This window comes from Scophthalmus maximus, chromosome 1 (genome assembly GCF_022379125.1).
Source record: "Scophthalmus maximus strain ysfricsl-2021 chromosome 1, ASM2237912v1, whole genome shotgun sequence".
Taxonomy (NCBI): Eukaryota; Metazoa; Chordata; class Actinopteri; order Pleuronectiformes; family Scophthalmidae; genus Scophthalmus; species Scophthalmus maximus.
In genome coordinates this window covers 29,109,280-29,129,054 of record NC_061515.1, presented here as the reverse complement: position 1 = coordinate 29,129,054, position 19,775 = coordinate 29,109,280, and the positions used below count along the sequence as shown (strand labels likewise).

General features: G+C 46.2%; 1 protein-coding gene and 1 long non-coding RNA gene across 3 annotated transcripts; both read left to right on the top strand.

The window, feature by feature from the left end:
- Positions 1–10,370: 10,370 nt before the first annotated feature.
- LOC118315824 (helix-loop-helix protein 2-like) lies at positions 10,371–14,197 on the top strand. 2 transcript variants are annotated; one of them, XM_035643423.2, is made up of 2 exons: positions 10,371–11,002; positions 11,658–14,197. In XM_035643423.2, the coding sequence occupies exon 2, from the start codon at positions 11,688–11,690 to the stop codon at positions 12,057–12,059; it is 372 nt and encodes a 123-aa protein (XP_035499316.1). In that variant the 5' UTR covers positions 10,371–11,002; positions 11,658–11,687; the 3' UTR covers positions 12,060–14,197. The 2 variants fall into 2 exon arrangements, with proteins under 2 accessions (XP_035499316.1, XP_035499307.1); XM_035643414.2 differs by having other exon boundaries at positions 10,372–11,002; positions 11,661–14,197.
- Positions 14,198–15,722: 1,525 nt separating this feature from the next.
- Positions 15,723–17,170, top strand: LOC124850481. Its single transcript, XR_007031333.1, has 2 exons — positions 15,723–16,309; positions 16,476–17,170. It is a non-coding gene; the product is annotated as an uncharacterized LOC124850481 (long non-coding RNA).
- The last annotated feature ends 2,605 nt before the right edge of the window (positions 17,171–19,775 follow it).

Sequence of the window (19,775 nt, the reverse complement as noted above, 5' to 3'; positions counted from 1 at the left end):
AACCGTGACGTGAGGAGGTGCGTGATGTGCTGATGTATTCGAATCTTGAAGTGTGTTCATGTTTGAGATTAGAGAGAAGAAAATCTGGATTTCAAAACTCCTGCAGTTTGAGTTCAGCTTTAGGAAACATTTATTTCTTTGGTCTTTTTTTGGGATTTTGTTGAGGAAAGCGCACACAGGCCTTGAGGAGAGCAGAGAGTGTGTTTGTCTTTTGAGCTTGTGTCTCCGTTTCCTCCTGTTTATTTTGTGTCTGGATGCCATAAAGCCAAGGAACTGTCAGAAAGGACAACATGAATTATTTCACGTGACATGTCGGGAGACCCGCTGCATCGATGCCCTTTAGGAGTTGTCAGTTTGATATCTCACCCAGTGCTGCACACACACAATACACTCCCAGCGTCCAGAGTGCGGCTCTGCAAGAAATTCCTCATATAAGAGGACAATTAGGGTGTCTCATTTTCTCCTAATATCAATCACTCAGCTCATGAATAAAGACAATTAGGTCCTCACTATTCCATACAATTGCATCTGCCCTCTGAGCTCCCCCTCTCCGATTTGGGAGCGATGCCTCTTGGGTATATGGCGCCGCTGCGTGAGCCACCGCGCTCAATAACAGGAGACAAAACCGGGGAGGCAAGGGGCCTGGTTTCAGACTAGATCAGATCCTCCGGACGCGTGTCACTCTTCATTAGGGAGGCGGGGTAGCAGGGGACGGCCTGAAGGTGAGGATGGCCACAGAGGGAAGGCGGCGAGGGAGGGAGGGGCGGAGTGGCAGCTGTGGAACAATGACAGAATCTGTGTCCGAGGGCCCCTCAGGCCGAACACCAGCTCCTCTCCACCCTGAACTGATCTCTCGCCTCTGGACCCAGCGAGGAGGAGGAGGAGGAGGAGGAGGAGGGGAGGGAGGGATGAGAGACAGAAATAGACCAGTCACACTTTCTGTCCAGACTTTCTGAAGTGGAGACTGGAGCCGACGTCGCTGTAACACATCACATCAATGTGTTCTAATGTCATATTCATAGAACTGTGATTGGTTTTTACCTCGGGCATGGGTGGTTCCCCTCACCGCACAGCAGTCTGGATAATGTCAGGTATTAATCTTTCATAGCCTCCATTAAATTAAGCACTTTGATTCACTTATTATTAATTTACACTGATTGCCGCAATGTTGCCGTACATGCAGGCGGGTGCACTCACTGAAGGATATCCCTCCCTGGGATTGACATTTAGCAGAACTGAGTAGAGGTAAACGTTTCTTAGCATAATTATTGCCTATGATGCAAACAGTCGCATGTTGGTGATTTCAGGCGATGGATCATCTGTTGGCTTTTAATGTCGAACAGTGATAAAAATGTGTTATGAAGGCTGGAGCTGCAACCGAGGACTACATCCTCACCAACTTATCATGCGTCGCCGCAACTGTTGGAGCAACACACACCTTTTTTAATTGTCATCAACAATAAATCAAATTGATAATCTTGTCCAACAGCGGACAACGGGGGCTGTGACGGAGGCCGCGGCGCTCCCCTGCCACACGTAGGTGGCACACACTCGCCTTATTAGCCAGGTCAAACATAATCAGTGATAGACACGGCAGGGCTGCTTAATTATGGCTGGCAGCTGGCAGCGGGGGCCTTCCTTTAGGGGCCGGGTTATGCCCATGCATGAACCCCCCCCCCCCAAACACACACACACACACACACAACCCTCCTCCACCCACAGCACACTGCCCCAGATGAAGAATAAATCTAACCTCCCTTTTGTTTGGAGTGGAGCATGTGGCAGCCCCTTCATTTAAAGCAACAATAAAAATGTGGACAGAATGTGAGATTAATAGAGGGGAATGGTGCATTAAATTAGTGTAACTGTGAGGTAACACTGGCGTGTGTGTGTGTGTGTGTGTGTGCACAGAGGTAATAAAAATATCCCTCCGACATGACAGAAACCAACAGAGCACCTCAGCGATTAGGAGGCCTCCGATTTTTCAATCTCAGAACCCAGAAAAGCCTGACAGCTTGTTTGCTTCTCTCTGAACGAGACGACAGATGTGTTCTCGGGGCGTCTCGGGCAGAACGCGCCCCGAACAGGCTGCTGTCGCACGCGGCTTGTAAATCTGAGCGACGCCGTCCTGCTGCGTCGCCGACAGAGATGTGGCTTCACCAAGTTTGTGCGAGGGGCAGAAGGAAGCGGTCGCAGGCTAACGTGCTGAGCGTTTATGTCGTCTCTGCACCTGAATGTAGCTGTGGACATAATGACTCCACTTTGTGCATGTACACACTGCAGAAACAGCCCGTGTTTGAATCTCCACACACACATACACTCATTTCCTGGACACCTACTCTCATCGTCCTTAACAAAAAAACCTTCATCTTTAAGCGTAACGATTGGTATTATTCTTTTCGTCCCCATGATGTGACTGTGTAAACAGCTGTGTGTCCCCGCAGTGTGAGTAAAACCACACACACTCTTACACATCAGCCTCCTCCGGTATATTGATCCACTTCATTCTTCCCTCAATGAGATGCAGGCAGCATCCCCGCGCCCATCCCGCTCATAATCATGATATAACGCTCGGCGGCATCGAAAGCTGCCATAGAAAGGCATAACTGGGATAATGCAGCGGCCTGGATAATAAACAATATCAGATGACATATTGATGTTGTCGTGCGCGGCCTGCAATGACTCGTAGCTGTGTGTTGTGTTGTGTTGTGTTGTGTGGGTTGAATCGGTTCGTCCGTGCAGGAGCCGGCACACAGATGCACACACACCTTTTCTCTTTCAACATTTGGTCCTCATCACACACTGACACTGTGCGAGGGGAACTTGTGAAAGCACTTTTGAGACAGGACCTTGGACAGCGCTCTATTCAGACTGGAGAGCCGCTCCCGCCACATCGCACCGTCGCCATGGCAACTATCCTGATTCCAGTCCCCTTTAATGTTTGGATGTTTCTCCGAATTCCAAACTTTGACATTCAAGCGTCGGTCGCCAGCAACTTGCCGGAGCAGGATGAGGGAGGGAGGTGAGTTTGAATATTAGCCTGTTAGCTTGTCAGGCTAATTGTGAAGCAGTTGACATGGACTATGATAATCCAACTATTTACTTTATTCTTTATTCAGCAGAATGCCTAAAAAATAACTCCGACAGGATGTTATGATGCGATTAAGACGTTTAAATATTTACATAAACCAACTAAAATCAGAATACTCCACGTCATAATCCGATTATATCTTATTCCCAGTATGACCTTACTCGGGTCTTATTCAGACTATTGTGTTGATCGTGTTAATATTGGAATATTGTTGTCCCCGTAAAGTTACATAGATGGATGGATAGATAGATAGGTTTTCCTGCTGTAATTCCCACACAACCCCCTCTATCATTTTCCAGAAATTTTACAAAGGGGAAAATGTCCAGAGCCACATTTGCGCTCTCACCTCTGGAAGATGTCAGTAAAACGTCCAGACTTGTGAAAGCAGCTCTTGATGCAACAAAGAGAAGAAATGTAACGCAGACTTTGGCCCAGCAGCTGGAGGGGGTGAGCGGGTTTATGTGCGGAGGGATGTGTCACGTTTACTTTATGTCAACAGCCATGGATATCTGGTCAGGGGTCAAGGGTCACACTGCGATATTTCAACATCCAGGCCAGTTGTTTGTGTCCAGAAGCAATGTGGACTCTCTCTCTGTCTGTCTGCGTCTTTTTTAGTGTGGAGAGGAAGACGGAGAGAATAAATCTGAAGTAGAAACATGTAATACAGAGAAGAGGAAGAAGAGGAAGAGGAGGGGAAAGAGAGAGAGAAAGGGTGAATGGAGAGAAAGCTTATTACCAGAAAACAGATGGCCCCCCAATTCACGGTGGCCCCTCAGGGACGTGGAGGGACGACTCCGTGCACCTCCGGGTTACCGGCGTTGCAGAGAGGGGTGGGGGCCCTTAAACACAACTCTGTGTGTGTGCACTGTTGTTTGTTAACTTGTAAACAAAAAGCTAATTTTCGACCTCGCTGGCCCGGCGCCACGCTGAGCTCCACGCTGAGCTCCACGCTGAGCTCCACGCCGAGCCCACGCCGAGCCCACGCCGAGCCCACGCCGAGCCCACGCCGAGCCCACGCCGAGCCCGACGTGGCTCTAATGTTCCCCAAGAGTTTTACGTCCAAAGACCGTTTCATTAATCGTCTGATCAAAAACTCAGTGGAGACGTGATGTTGCGTCTGTGGAGGAGCACGTGGAGGACGGCGTGGAAATGACTGGACGAGCGCATTACAAAACACACACACACACACACACACACACACACACACACGTGTTTGGCATAACCTTTTCATTTCATCAAACCCATCTTCATCGTCATCATCGTCACTGGACGAACTAATGTCACCACAACCGTAAAATGAGATCTCACAGGCGCTCAAACATTCACACCCTTTCACTGTATGTGAGCATATGAAACTGTATGAGTGGACACACGCACACACACACGCACACACACACACACACACACACACACACACACACACAGATGACAGGCAGTGAGTGGAAATGAAGGATTTGGAGTTCCATCCCGTTACATTATGCAGCAGATGGCGTTCAGGCCGAGCCCGGCCAGGCCGCTCCCAGGAGAGAACGAGTGAGAGAGAAGGAGAGAAGATGGGGGGAGGTTGGAAAAGAGGGGTGAGGAACAAAGCTGTTGTCTTTTTCTTTTTTTTTTTACTTGCGTGAATGCACGAGTTTGTTTCCTTTTTCTGACCGACTCCCGCCTGGTTTGCCTGTGGAACAGAATCATCATCCTCCTCTCTCCTCTCTCCCCTCTCCTCCCCCCAACCTGCCCAGCTGAGGCTCCACCTGAGCCCAGCCACCGAGGCCCCGACCCCAGCTGACCCGCCACCGAGAGGAAGGGGGCAGAGGACGGAGGACGGAGGAGGGAAAAAAGGTACGACTGGAGGGAACGAGGAGACACGCTGAAGCTGCAGGTATCGTGAGATTACAGAGGGAGCGTTTTCTCTGTCGAGCAGCTGCTCACCTTGACTAATTTGAACTAAATTCACACAGAAACGCGCCACAGTCGACTTGATCAAATGCCACAATCAATACACACACACACACACACACAAACACACACACACACACACACACACACACACTGATAGACACACATACAAAGCAGCTTGTTAAGTCCCCCAGATCTTTGCCCCCGGCGCTTTTTGTTTTGTGTTTTCCGAATTAATTGAGCCAACGCTCAAGTGTGAGGCCAGATGTCACTGCGACCTGTGGGGATTATTAGAAATCTGTTTCCCTCATTGTTTATGTGGATCCCTTCGAACCGCGGCGCCTCGCGCTCTGAAGTTTCAGGGAGGAACAAGCCCCGAACCAGATTGCTAATGTACAATATAATAGTCTCCCGCTCCAAGAGTGGACCAGAGCCCGAATGTCGACATGTGGGACATTCTGGGACTTTCCTGTCCCACCTCCAATGGCCATGGCCTGCGCCCAATGGCCACCAGGGGCCCCCTCATGGCCTCCCGGTTTGGCCCAAACAGCGCCACGCTCTCCTTGGCAGCGCTCTGGGCCTAATGAACTCATCAGCCAGCTGGAGGCCCTGGATGCAGGGATAGGGGCCACTAGGGGGAGGCTGGGGGGCCAAAGGGGGGGGGGGGGGGGGCAGCGGGCCAAAGGGGATGAGGTGCAGGATAGATGGAGGTGTGAGGCAGCTGAAGGTAACTCAGCAGCAGAGTAAATGAGGCAGGTGCAGCTTCAGAGATGGGAGGGTCAGCGGCAGGAGGACGATGTGAGGGAGGAAATGTAGGTCTGGTGCTGAACACGGTGGAAAAGACTTGGAATGTTGCTGTTGGGAGAAATGAAGGAAGAGAAACCGGCGAGTTAGAGACGGTCAGTACGAACAAACGTGTAGAACTGTTCTCTTTCAGATGCAGACGTCAGCGACTGGGAGAATCTCGACGCTAACTGGCGTCACATGAACATTTCGCTCGAATTAAATTATTGCCACGCAAGCGACTGAAGGGAATCCATCCATCAACACCCCTGTTAAAACTGCTAGTCAAGCTAATAGTTTCACATTGTTTTCATTCTTTATGCGAAGCTCAGTTAGCCAGCTGCTGGCGGTAGCTTTACATGTGTATAAAGTAATAGAAATGGCGCCCCCTATATGTCAGCATAGGTACCACACTTTTTTAATGGTGGATCCAACAATAAGCATTTGATTTTTGTTTTTAAACATTATCACATGACTTCCTACTTCGCTCCCGTTGCCTAACAACAAACTCAACCATGAGTCATTATTAGATTCTTAACACTCATTTCCTTAAATGTTGAAATGTCCCTTTTATCTTAGTTGCTCGTGTAAAAAACAGGTTTTTCCCATTTTGTGGCTATTAAGAGAGAGTAAGACTTTGTGTTTCTGCAAATTTCTTCTTATTAATCCCAAAGAATAGAGAAAACGTTCAGTGTTTTCACAGTAACAACGGTGACTGTCAGATCTCAGCTGGGCTGTTTGCTGACTAACGTTTCCTCCGCTCGCTCTCTGAAGTCATCGCACTCATTTCAGCATCATCAAGGAGACGCCGTCGCCCCGATCAACAAACTCATCATCATTCCCATCATCTCACCGCTCGGGTCCCAAGTGTGTTTCCTCCTGCTCCCGGTGTGTGTGTGTGTGTGTGTGTGTGTGTGTGTGTGTGTGTGTGTGTGTGTGTGTGTGTGAGAGAGGGAAAGTGAGCACCTTTGTGTGTCCATATGTGTCTGGGTGGCGGCGAAGGCGCCGGGCGTCCTGCTGGGAGCACAGATGGTGCCGAGGCCTGCCACAGCACCGCTGACGACGGCTACATTCTCACATGGGACCCCCGGCTTTCTGGATCCCACACCTCCTGTTCAGGCCTGAACCAAACCCCCCACCACACACACACACACACAGGCCAGGGTCCAGGCCACTGCCTATTTCACTACCCTGGAATAAAAGAACGAATAGAACACACGGACGAGTTGGCGTTCACACACTCTTCCCAGAATGCTTCACTCTGTCACAGATTCAAATGTGAGAAAAGTCCAGTTGTCATCACTGTCGGAGTTTCAGCTTCTGGGGCTAAATGATCAGTCGCCACGACTTCCACCAGCTCCTTTTTGTGTCTGAACAAATGTCCATCTTCTCGCCACTTTGTCTTCATTCTCGCTCACTTCCACTCGTCTCCTGCTCGTCCGCCCTTCCTCCATCAGACCTCCAGCTTCCTCTCTCCCTCTCTCTGATTCCCCCCCGTGGCTCGACGTCCACCCGGGAGAAGCCTCGTACATCTCCTGACAAAGTGACTAATCCTTCCCATTTCACAGCTCCATCCCACCGCTCGCCGGGAACGTTCCCAACCCTGTGTGTGTGTGTGATAGGTGACAGGTGACAGGTGGGAATATGTCACAGGAGTTCGAGGTGTTCCTCTGTGGCAGCAGACAGCTACAGGGTCGTCTGAGCTCCGGCTGATGAGAGAAATAACTCCATCACAGACGACAACACTTCAACAGCTTCTTTTAAGTCAGACCCACCTCCTCAAAAAACAAATTCATATTTTAACCACTTTTATCACCTTTACTTTTGTCTTCTTTTCTTCTTCTTTAGCCTGGAATCTAAGTTGTAAAAAAAAAAAAGAGAAAAGAAAAAATCATGTTTCAAATTTGCATCTTATTTCCTGTGAAACTCTGCGATATTAGGCCTCAGCTGGATCGGTGGTATCAGAATAATCATAACCATAAATCAGTGATCTGCTTCCTTGCTGCTCGGTCGCAGCGATTACAGGAAACACAGTAAGAGGCCGTTTCAACCCAGAGTAAACTCCTGCTCCTGAGCTGCTCCCTTTGAAGGAATACCTTTTAATCCTTCAACAGGAATATGTCATCACAATAAAACAACTAAAATTAGGCTTTTAATTTGCCTGGTAAAAAGTTGGATCTATTTATTTCAATGGCTTGTTTGGTTTTTTAAATAAGGGAGTTAATCGCTCAAATCTGTGAGCAGTTAGCAGTTAGCTGTTAACTGGTTAGCAGCGGCTGCATTCACCAAGCCTGTGTGTGTGTGTGTGTGTGTGTGTGTGTGTGTGTAATAGACTGCATTTTGTTTCTGTTGTCCATCATAATCTTGAGGAAAATAATTGGATTCACTCAGAGGATCTGGACATTTTTATGGTCATGAAGCTTTTATTTGTGTTTCTTCTTGGTTTGCTGCGCTGATTTGTTTTCTTTGAAATGTGAAGGTCAAGTCTAGGTTGACATGACAATGAGATGATCAGGAATATGAGTCAGTGTGAGATCAGGAGCATTAAGACCAAAACATCCCGGGACGAGACTTGAACCAGCATCGCCGTGACTAAACCCAACGTCATCTTTCTGGATGAGGTCTCCGTCCTATGGTGGCCGTGGCGACCGCACTATCCTCTGGTGACCGTGGCGACCGCGGCGTCCGGCTGTGTTTGCCTCCGCGTCTCCAGATTCGCTACATCAGCTGTGGGATGTAATTGCAGCAGGCACAAACAAAACAGCCTTGGAGGGGTCCTTCATGTCTTTGGCCCAGGGCCTTTTACAGACTGAGGAGGGGTCTGTGCCACGCCACCTCCCCGTCTGCAGAGCAATTAGGGTGTGTGTGTGTGTGTGTGTGTGTGTGTGTGTGTGTGTGTGTCTGTGTGTCTGTGTGTGTGTGTCTGTGGGCTCCAGCTGTCAGGAAACCTCTGTCTCCTGGTCCTGACATGTCTCTGATACACCCCACTGTGAATCTCACTGTGTCACACACACACACACACTCTGCACGGACTCGGCCGGAGCCCAGGGCGAGCTGTCCGTCATCTCACACACGTGCACACACACACACACACACACAGACTCTCTCTCTCTCTCTCTCACACACACACACACACACACACACACACACACTCTCTCTCTCTCTCTCTCACACACACACACACACACACACACACACACTCTCTCTAGCTCACCCTGCCTCTGTAGTTCTTCTCTCCGTTGTGGCTTCGGGCCACGACGAGTCAACCGTGCTTCCCCTTATCGCTTTAATCAGCTCGTTAGGCGCAGCTAGTCCACACACTTATGGCCACTGCCCCTCCTCTGGATCCGTGGCCCCCTGACCCCACACTGGTGCCTCCACCGGCCACACAGATGCATGATGGGAGGAGGGAGAGGAGGGAAACTTCAGTGCAGGGTCATGTCAACATGCCACATGTAAGGACAGGAAACAAACACCAGCCCATAGAACTGAAGTTTCATCTGCAGTTAATGTTTCATTTGAGCCTGAATCTTTTTTTTATTCTTTGATTTTTGTCTTGTCTCTTTTCCTGCTGTTCAAACTTCTTTCAACTGCATCAAGAAAAGTCTGGACTAGATTTTTCTAAAGAAAAATATCAATGCATTATTATGGATGTGGATATTATGAATATTTCGTTTCCGAGAGCCTGAGGAAAGGTGATATTCCGACTGAAACGTCACGTGGAATAAGTTGGAAGCAGCTTTTTCCACTTTTATTCCTAATTTCTAATTTTTTGAGGCCAAATGAGCTCAACATCAGGTTCAGAGGAACAAAAAAACTCAGTATAAGAACTTAGATCACAGATCAGTATCAGAGTATTTAACTGATACTTTTAAACCAATAATGCTTCTTTTATTCTAAAAACAAAAAACAAATTTATATTAAACTCTGTCCAGATTCTCATCAGGCCTCAAAGTCACATGGAGATGAAATAGAAAACAATAAATCAGATTCTAAAACGAGGGTTAACAAAAAATTTGAAGATTTTGTCACTTTTTTCTATTTCAAAGAGCAAAAAGAAAGAAAAGGTTCATCTGTTTATCTTCCACACGACATCTGCTCCCTTTGATGTTATTATTATTATAATTATTATCATCATTCCATTATAACCTTTGCTGAGATTAAAATCAAGCAGACTCAGGTGTGTGTGTGTCATGAAGAAATGAAAGGTTAAAGCCACTGGAGGAGGAAAACAATGACAACATCAGCAAATTGAAGGAATCAAATATGGAAAAATTTAAATCTCAGCACATGATTTTCTTTCTGCTCTTTTGTTTGTTTACAAAAGGTCAACTGATGCAAACAGGCAGATTAAAGTGTTTCTGCTGAAATAATCCCTCATCTAATCCCTTATCTTATCTCGGGGTGTGATGTGTTTTCTCTTCACCTTTAACACGAGCGCTTCTTTCTCTCTCCATCCTTTATCTTGCACATCTCTTCTTCCCCTTTGCCCGCATCACTCCCACGGGAGAGGGAGCGCTCGAGGGGAGGGGGGTGGGGGGCGGGGGGCGGAGGTGAGGGAGGGAGGGAGGGAAGGAGAGAGGGAGGAGGCGGCGTTAGACAATACCATTCCTCAAATATATTCCGCTCCCTCCGTCCCTGAAGTGAGCCTTTATTAGTCGGCATCGTTTGGATCTTATCTCTCACAGACTGGAGGGTGAGGACGCGGGATTACCTCCGAGCTGCGCCCCCGATCCGCCGCGTCCTGACACGGGAGACACTCGCTTATCGCGCCGCTTCATCTCCATCGTCCGCGCGCGGATGGACGAGAAGCCCCGGATCCACTTTCATCACCTCGTCCATTGTCTGAGGATCAGAGCGGAGGCTGCGATCTCATCCCCGCTCACATCATCATCCTCATCGTCATCATCAATATTATTATTAACTGATTCTTTTTTTTTTTAATCGGCTGATCACCTGATCACTGTGATTTGCAGACATTTCCCTGCTTGACATTTGACCCCGACTCGTGCTTCAAGCTCCAGGCTGAAAAAAACTCAAACCTCCACTTTCTTTTCTTTTTTTCTTTTTCATTTTCTTTTCTTTTCTTGAAAGCATTTTTATTTTCTTCGTTCCCCTGAGACTGAAGGTTTCATCTGATGCTTCTCTGGTCGGTGGAATATGAGTTAATGTGGAGTTGAGGCTCCGCTTCAAGTTCCTGTCAAGAAACAAGCAGCAGCTCAACTCTTTGTCCAGGTGAGTGGGGGAAATATATACAAATCACATCAGCACAAAGTCATGTTTTCTAGCTACTTTTAATTTTGTAATTTCAATCCAGCGCCAATAATTTCAATGTCCTTCTTAACCTTTAAAAAAAAGAAAAGAATAAGCAGCTCCTGTGATTTCACGTCCAGACGTCAACGTTATTCTGTGGTCGTGAGCCTCGTGCTGTCAAGTGACAGATGTGTTCATCACTGTGACAGATGGCCACTTCTCATTATGTTAATTCACTCAAAAACTAAAAAAATCACCACAGATTCGATTTTTTTCTTTACATTTATATATATATATCTATTTTAAAAAAGAAAAAAAATGGCTTTTCAAATATGACACTTTATAGAAAATGTGATTTTTCTCCCTGGTGTTCCTTTGAAGGCCTCAGGCTTTTGATAAATTAACAATTCCTTGAATTTTCAAGTCATTAATTATTCATGTAGTTTAATGTTATTATGCAATGGAGGGAGATCCGTCCCGCAGTTGGATGTATGGATGTATGGGGGGTCCCTGCTGAGGGGCTTCTCCTCCTGGGGCCTCGGGCTGGAAGAAAACACTGAAAACTGATCAATTTAATTTTCTTAATCAGCTGATTTATCAAGAATCAATATTTAATGTGATGTTGGTTCTGTTGCAGCAGCTTCGACACAAACAGCGGCGAGTCAAAATGATGCTGAGTCCGGACCAGACGGAGGCGGAGCTCTCCTGGACCCAGTCCGACCCGGAGACGATGCTCGACGGCCTCCGGTCGGCCGGCTGCGGCTCGGACGAGCCGGCGGAGGGAGAGGAGCGCGCCAAGTGCAGGTCCGACCAGCCGCTGAGCAGGGAGGAGAAGCGGCGGCGGCGGAGGGCCACGGCCAAGTACCGCTCGGCCCACGCCACCAGGGAGCGCATCCGGGTGGAGGCGTTCAACGTGGCCTTCGCGGAGCTGCGGAAGCTGCTGCCCACGTTACCGCCCGACAAGAAACTGTCCAAGATCGAGATCCTCAGACTGGCGATATGCTACATCTCCTACCTGAACCACGTGCTGGATGTGTGAGGGGGGCCCCCCGCCCCTTCCCCTCGACCCCAGCCCGGGGAGGCAGAGCGCTTCGCTCCGTCCCGTCCGGTGCCGTCCGGTCCGGTTTGGTTTGGGTAGATTTTGCGCACGCTGCTGCTGCGCGTCACTTTGGTTTGGCACAAACATGCACATGTCCAGAGTTTGTGTCGCTTTTGTTTTAAACCCCACATGAAAACAGAGTCCGGAGCCTTTTAAAAACTACAAAAATTCAACAAAACAAAAAAAAAACTCAATGTGCATTTCAATCACTGAAGATGAGAAAAAACATTTGTGTGACCTGCAGCAGCTGCCGTCATGCTTTGAGCTTTCATCCAACCAGAAACAAATTCAAATCTGTGAAATGATTTTTAAAGAACCATCTCTCCTCCCGGACACCGGAGCTTTGCCTCCTGCAAACTTGATGGTGCAAACTTTTTTTTCTCCCTCTTCTTCAAAATAAAAGCCTCAACTCGCTGCTCGATGCAATAAAGAGAAGAAAGAACATTTCGCCCCCAAACTCCAGCTGGAAGAAAGTTTCCTGCCCCGGAAGTGACTGGATCAAGGTTTTCACAGAAACTTTTAAAAAAATTTGATCGATTATTTCCCCACTTGAAATGATATTAATCACGAATTCATATATATATTTTAAAAAAGGCGAGACACCGTTTCAACGCCAGGTGAAATAAAAAGCAACAGTTTCCTGAGGGAAGTGACCGGATGTAGCTGCTTTAGATTTAGAATAGAAGATGTTTTTCCGTCAAGGAAAAAAAAATGCGTAAGTGCCACTTATGACATATAAAATTGTGACCTTAATCAATTTTTCTTTTAAAGTGTATGGAATTATTTATTTATTTAATGTTAATAATTAAGGCTGATTTATTTATGTTGATGTCATAGGCTTATTATTATGATTATGATTATTTTGTATAAATGTATATTGTTTGTTTGTTTGTTGCTTCTATATTTTAGGCTGTGAAACTGAATTTGGAAAGTGATGGTGTTTCTACTCTTGGAGAAAAAAAAATGGCACTTTCTGTTGATCCATAGCGTCATTTATCGATTTTAATGTTTGTCATTATTATCATTGATTTATTCATGTTGTTTATTATGTATTTATTTAACGTCTTTTGTTTATCAATAGCAAAACAAACAGACAAACAAACAAAAAACGATAAGCACTTCAGCGATGGGATCAATGGACCCATTCATGTTTGTTTCCCACATGTCAAGAGGTTTTGCTCGTGGGAGGAATAATTTGGCTGCTAAAGAAATAAATGAATTATAATAAACTGAAAAATATAATTCAATTTAAACTAAATTGTGTCATTGACAAAATATTGTGTCAAAGGTTCAGGGTCAAACCTCATATTTTGCTGTGACCAAAAACCCCCCAATAATAATAATAATAATAATAATTTCGAAATTTTTAATTTATTATAGTCAATGTTTTTGATGTTATGGTTTATTTATTTATGTATTTGTGTTATGGATTGAACATGTAATTTTATAGTGAACATATCCTCTATCCAAAGATTTCGTGTCTCTTCAGGGTTCGTGTAGCTTCGTCGCTTTATGCAGATCTTTTGTAGTAGAGGTGTCACGTGACAGCTGGTTTCTAATGGACAAACTTTTCATATTTTCTGGTGTTTTTGTTTTTTTTAATAAAAACCGAAAATAATTGTGAAAAAAGTTATGAACATTGCCTTTTATTTCCTGTTCTGAAAAATAAAAAAGGGCCCAACAGAAACATGCACAGAGAGGGATGACGGCACAGGATGACGTCAGGTTCACGCTCACGTAGACGCGCGCGCACACTCACGCACGTGCAGGGTCATGTAAGTGCAACATGCAAATCAGCAACTCGGCGCACGTGTTGGTTTACAGAGGGTTCACACACACACACACACACACACACACATTAGCCTACTGTAAACACATCTAGATGAAATTAAGCACAAACCCATGCACTCTCTCTCTCTTTCTTGTTGTCTCTGGCACACACGCACACGCACAGTTCTACACAGTGCAAGATGAAATGAATACAAACCCAGGAGGATAAAGAAAGCCACCCCCCCCCCCTCTCTCTTACACACACACACACACACACACACACACACACAGGTCTACACAGTGCAAGATGAAATGAGTGCAAACCCAGGAAGATAAAGAACCCCCCCCCCCCTCTCACCCCTCTCTCTCTCTCTCTCTCTCTCTGTCTTTCACACACACACACAGTGTGGTCAGCAGCTAAAGGCAGTGGTGGGCTACATGTGTGCCCCCGGCCTCCCCAGAGAGGGGGCAGGTGTTACTCCAGACGAGCCAAGACAACCACATTACTGTCCGTCTGGCTCCTCCCGTGGGAAACCGGCACTGAGCAACGACGGTGAGAGATGGAAATTCATGAGCGAGCGCCGACATGTAATATCACCGAATGGTATGAGCAAAAAAAAAGAAAAAAAGATCCAAATATTTATATTAATTTGTGATTTATATGAATACGCCTCCTCCTCCTTCTCCCAGTGCGGGACGTGTGGAAGCTTGTTATCCAGGCTGCATTACATCATCATGATGATGAACCGACCTGCACGTTTGGCCCCAGCGGGAATCGAACCCTTTAGCCTGGAACGTCGGTAGTTATAAGCTGCTCCACTCGAGCAACAGGAAGCACGATGGCAAACACATCATGATAAATAAAACCGTGAAGCCGTGAGTCTTTGGGCAGCAGCTGCAGCCGAGGTGTTAGTGGAGACGCACTTCTGCTCTCAAGTCGTTTTGTGCGAAGGTAACAGGAAATGTTCTTTTCCCTTCAGTTCAAGGGCCTCGTGTTGTTCCTGTCCGTCCGTCCGTCCATCAGTCGTCCGCCTGACGGTCGGCCCTCACCTTCAGCTGCACATATGACTGGTATTTCACAAAGTGAAATTGCTTTTGGAGAAGAACCTCAGCTTTTAAACGGACTTATACCTCAACAGTTCACCCAACAACTTCTGACAAACAGCTGCTTTCAGCCCAAACTCTCCGACACACCAAGTGTCGAACTATTCGTCAGTTGGACCGACGCCATCTTGGTGTTTTCCGCCAACAGGGAACAGGCTCAGTTCTGGTTCTCTGGCCTGAAGAGTTGGTTTCGGAGCTGGCCCCAGGTCAGGTTCCTCAGACCGTGTTCTGTTTCGGCTTCTCTTAGTGAGAACTTGGTCCGTGCTCGTTCATTTTGAAGGTGACAGTGGATACGTGCCGCCATCTCGTCACTACTGCTCACTTCCGTTGTGTCCTCCTTTGATGACGATGATTTACTGATGTTTTAAATCAAGTGAGTAGTAGAGTCATGTTCTCGTAGAGTCGCCCTCTGCTGGTCAGTACACAGAATACATGCTCGGAGTCTACGTCCATCGCTACTAAAAACCCATCGTACATCGTGCAGCCCTGACAAACTCTGGTTCTCGTTGTCAGGGCTGCAACTACATTGCCAGTTAAACCGTTGATTGTTTTCTCGATAAATCGATAAGTTGTTTGGTTTGTAAAAGGGTGAAAAATGACGATCGTGTCTCCCAAACTCTAAGATGACGTTTTGTTTTGTCCACAAACCAGAGATGTTCAGTTCACTGTCACAGACGAGCAAAGAAACCAGGAAATATTAAAACTGCAACAGATTAATCGATTGTCAAAATAGTTTTGTAATCGATTAGTTGTTGCAACTCTGCTTGTTTCTCTCCTCTAGATTCATTCATTCATAAAGTCCCGTGGATTCATGGGTAATTTCCCACAAAACATCACATGTTTGACGAATCATCTGATTTCTGTTTATTGGACAACACTGGTCCAATATTTTCCGACTGCTCCATCAAAGCTTTTACAAATAAAAGAAAGAAAGAAAGAAAAGAAAAAAAAGAAAGGGCAAATGTGTTGCATCAACAGATTGCCGTCTTCCGAACACAAAACAGGCGACTCTGGTGAGGCGACAGACTTCTGCTGCAGCTTATTGAGCGGAGGCGTCCATCTGCACGTCTGTGCTCGTCATCCCAAAAGCTTCGGCAGCATCAGTCCTCTTCACTTCACTCTCCACAGTGTGTGTGTGTGTGTGCGCGTGTGTGTGTGTGTGTGTTAAAGTACCACTCTCTCTGCACGATGGGCTTATGTAACGTGGAGGCCTCAGAGTGACCATATGTCAGGAGGTGTGTGCAGACGGCAGGGGATTATACAGCAGCCATTATCAGCGTTTGGACATCCTCCTCCTCTTCCTCATCATCATTCAGGTACACACACACCCATTTCACTCTGAGGGCTCCTTGCTCTGTGTGAGTTGCACAGGGGGGAGAGAGTCTGACAAGTAGCCATATGTTCACAGTACTACCGACAACATTTGGGCCTTTTTGTGCTGCCTCATTTCTTCGTCCTCTCCTTTATCCTCCTCGTCGCCAGGTCTCCACATCCAAGGCCAGAAGTCCCCCCGTCAACACTCCTTCTACCCCTTCCCTCCTCTCTCATTGAGGTGTGTGCACGTGGAGGAGCCGGCGTGCACGCCCCTGTGAGTGTGGATGAAGGGTGCTCGTGCAGAGTACAAAGCCCGGTCCATGTGTTGAAATGCGGCCCCCGGGATGGGCCGTATTATCCCTGCCTCCTTCACCAGCAGGGTCCCGGGGCTCGAGCTGGCTCGTGGCCCTTTGTCTCCAAACAGATGGAAATGGGCAGAGGAGCGGACGAGTGGAGAATCAGAGGAGGAGGAGGAGGAGGAGGAGGAGAAAGAGTCAGTCTGTTCTCATTAAGTGCTGCATTGAAGGCAACGTCCCCCCAACAATGCGTCAGCAGCCGCGGATGGTCCCCCTCTCATTCAGACTCACGCTCCGACCATCTGCACCGGCGGCCTGTCAGGAGGTGTGTGTGTATATGTGTGTGTGTGTGTGTGTGTGCGTGTGCTCGCATCAGGCCGCAGCACACGGACCAATCACACGGACCATTCTGCTCGGTTAGAGGCGGCGACATTCACTGGCTTTCAATCTGGTTAAGATCTTTAAAAATCCAATTGTTGGACCTTTTGTTGTGGACGAGTCAGTCAATGAGTGTGTCACGTCCCACACACACACACACACACACACACACACACACACACACACACACACTGAATCATGAAGACATTAAAGAAGAATTATATCCAATTTAATCCACTGACTGTTATTTCCTATTTTCAACTTCCCCTTTAATATTCCCATTTAAATTAAAAATATTTAGAACCAATTATTAATAATGCAAACACTTTCATTTGTTGCACTTAATTTTTCACCCTCACACTGTTTGCAGGGACGGCCCTGAGGGGTCCCGGGGCCAAACTGAGCTTTGGCCCCCCTGCTGAGGCAAAATCTGCCTTCAGGCCTTTTATCATTTCACTTTCTATTGAACTTTAATGGATTATATTATGACTCAAATGTGCAAATTAATCAAAAATACCACAAACTGTCAATCAGAGGCGAAGATGCTTCCGGGCAACTGAGGCTCTGGGCCCCTGTTTTATCTGGTTGCTCAGCTACTTTAGTCATTTTAATGTTAATAGTGTTAATAGTGTTAGTGTTAATTTCTGAGCATCTCAATGGGATCAATAAAATCTATTTTCTCATCTCAACGATGGGAAACGACTGATGGTTTATATTGATCCAAATTTGCAAATTCATCTTCAATCAGTTTCTCTTATTTTGGTTAAATTGCTTCAAATACAGTTGTTGTTTTTCTTCTTTTTCTTAAACATGAGCTGAACATTTACAGGAAGTTTGTTTCATTCCGTCGTTCCATCTGCAAAGTGTCTCAGCTGTTGTAACACAGAATCTCATCAGGCTGTAAACTCACATCCATCTCTTCCTCTTCTCCCTCCTCCTCTTCCGCTTCCTCTTCCTCTCTGCATGTATGCGTGTGGTCTAATAAACACCGTCTCTTCCCTCTTCGTCTTCATTTTTACACGCTTCCATTTTTCCTCCTCTATTTACCAAAAAGCCTCCTAAACTCATAAACTCTGGGTCTTTGGGGAGGAATCCATCCATCTTCTGGACACCAAATTGAATTGATCCCAGCGTCGTCGTCCCTCCACCCTCCAACCCCCTTTCCCTCCCTCCATCACCACCTCCACCACCTTGCCTCTGTCAATGGCGACCATCTGCACGCGCTTCCCACTTTGAATAAACTTGAGGAAGTGTGAGCATGTGCTGCCGCCGGCCGTCACACGACGTTCAGCTGTGTAATGTGATTTCACCGCAGCTGAGTGATTCCCACACCAGGACACACACAGGCCTTCTGTTCACTCCTAAAGGCTCTATAGATTATAAAATATGTGTTTTTAACTGATCACTCACAGATATGAAGCTGTGTATATAGAGGTGAAATGTCACAATAACTGCTCACATTCGCTCAAATTCATAAAATTGCAGTTAATAGTGCTCATGTGTGGCAGATGGAAGAGTTTTGTTCATGTACATGTTAAACTTCCAGGTGCAGTAATGTTGGAGAATGGCCACACGGGGGCGCAGTTATACAGAAGTATGACGTCTGTGGGAGAATCAGGTGAAAAACATGTTTATCCATAAAACAGGGAAGTGAAATTGAAAAGAATTAAATATAACTGATTCAGATGGAGAATTAAACACAGTGTTGATTCCCGCCCCCCCTTCTCTGTGTTTATTTGTCTCTGCATGGGGGGGGTCAAGAGGTCGAGAGGTCAGGTCCCAGTCAAGACCTCCATTGTTCTGGAGTGGATGAGAGCCAGTGTGTGTTGTGTAGTATTGTCTAGTGTTGTGATGTGTGTGTGTAGTGTAGTGATGTGTGTGTGTAGTGTGTGCGCTGGAAGCAGATATTGATCCCTCAGTGTGGAGCTACTGCACCGTCTGTTTCCTCGAGGTCTGAACGTCGTTGTGTTTGCAGACTGAATGAACTGGTCGTGTTTTGCCTTCGTCCTGGAACACAACAGAAGACGAACGGCAGCAACAACAGAGACACGTGGGAACAATATATATATATATATATATGTATATATGTATACATGTTTGAACTCATCTTTACTTAACCAAATATATGTATTGAGGTTAGAGCTGCTCAGGGAAACGTCATAAATGTGAATTTATTTTAAACTATGTCTTTATATGTTGTGATTGTATTTGTCTTTTTGATTTCAAGGCTTTTGGGTTTGTCATAGATTAAAACTGTCAGATTTGCACAGTATCAACAATTACGCTTACTGTACACTTTTAGAATTTCAGATGTAAAATGTAAAAGTAATTTACAAGAATAAAGAGTAAATAAAATTTTCTCCATAATCACTCACTGCCCCTTTAAGTAAAGATTCAGCTGCAGGACATGAATTTGTGATGGATTATTAATCTCATCTACTGTAACTCATGTAAACCATGTGAATTCTGTTGTGACTCGTCAGATTTATCTCGGGCGGGAAATTCCGACTTCTGCTTTGTAGCCGCTCCTTTAAACACTGTTTACATTTCCAGCTCATCACCATGACGATCATAACTCTGCTGCTGAGCCAAAGTTTATATAAACACATCCAGAGTAAAAAATCAGAGGTGTGATGTTGTAGATGAATGATGTCATTTTTTCTCATCAACTGTGACACAAACATTGAAAGAAACAAGTCTGGTGCTTTATTGATGATTCAGCTTCTGGCATCAAAATTTAGATGGTGGAGGTCTTATTTATATTTATATGATTTCTTTTCCTTTTTTTGTACCA

Coding starts and splice junctions, on each gene's coding strand:
- LOC118315824 (XM_035643423.2), top strand. CDS start 11,688: ATGATGCTGAGTCCGGACCAGACGGAGGCGGAGCTCTCCTGGACCCAG.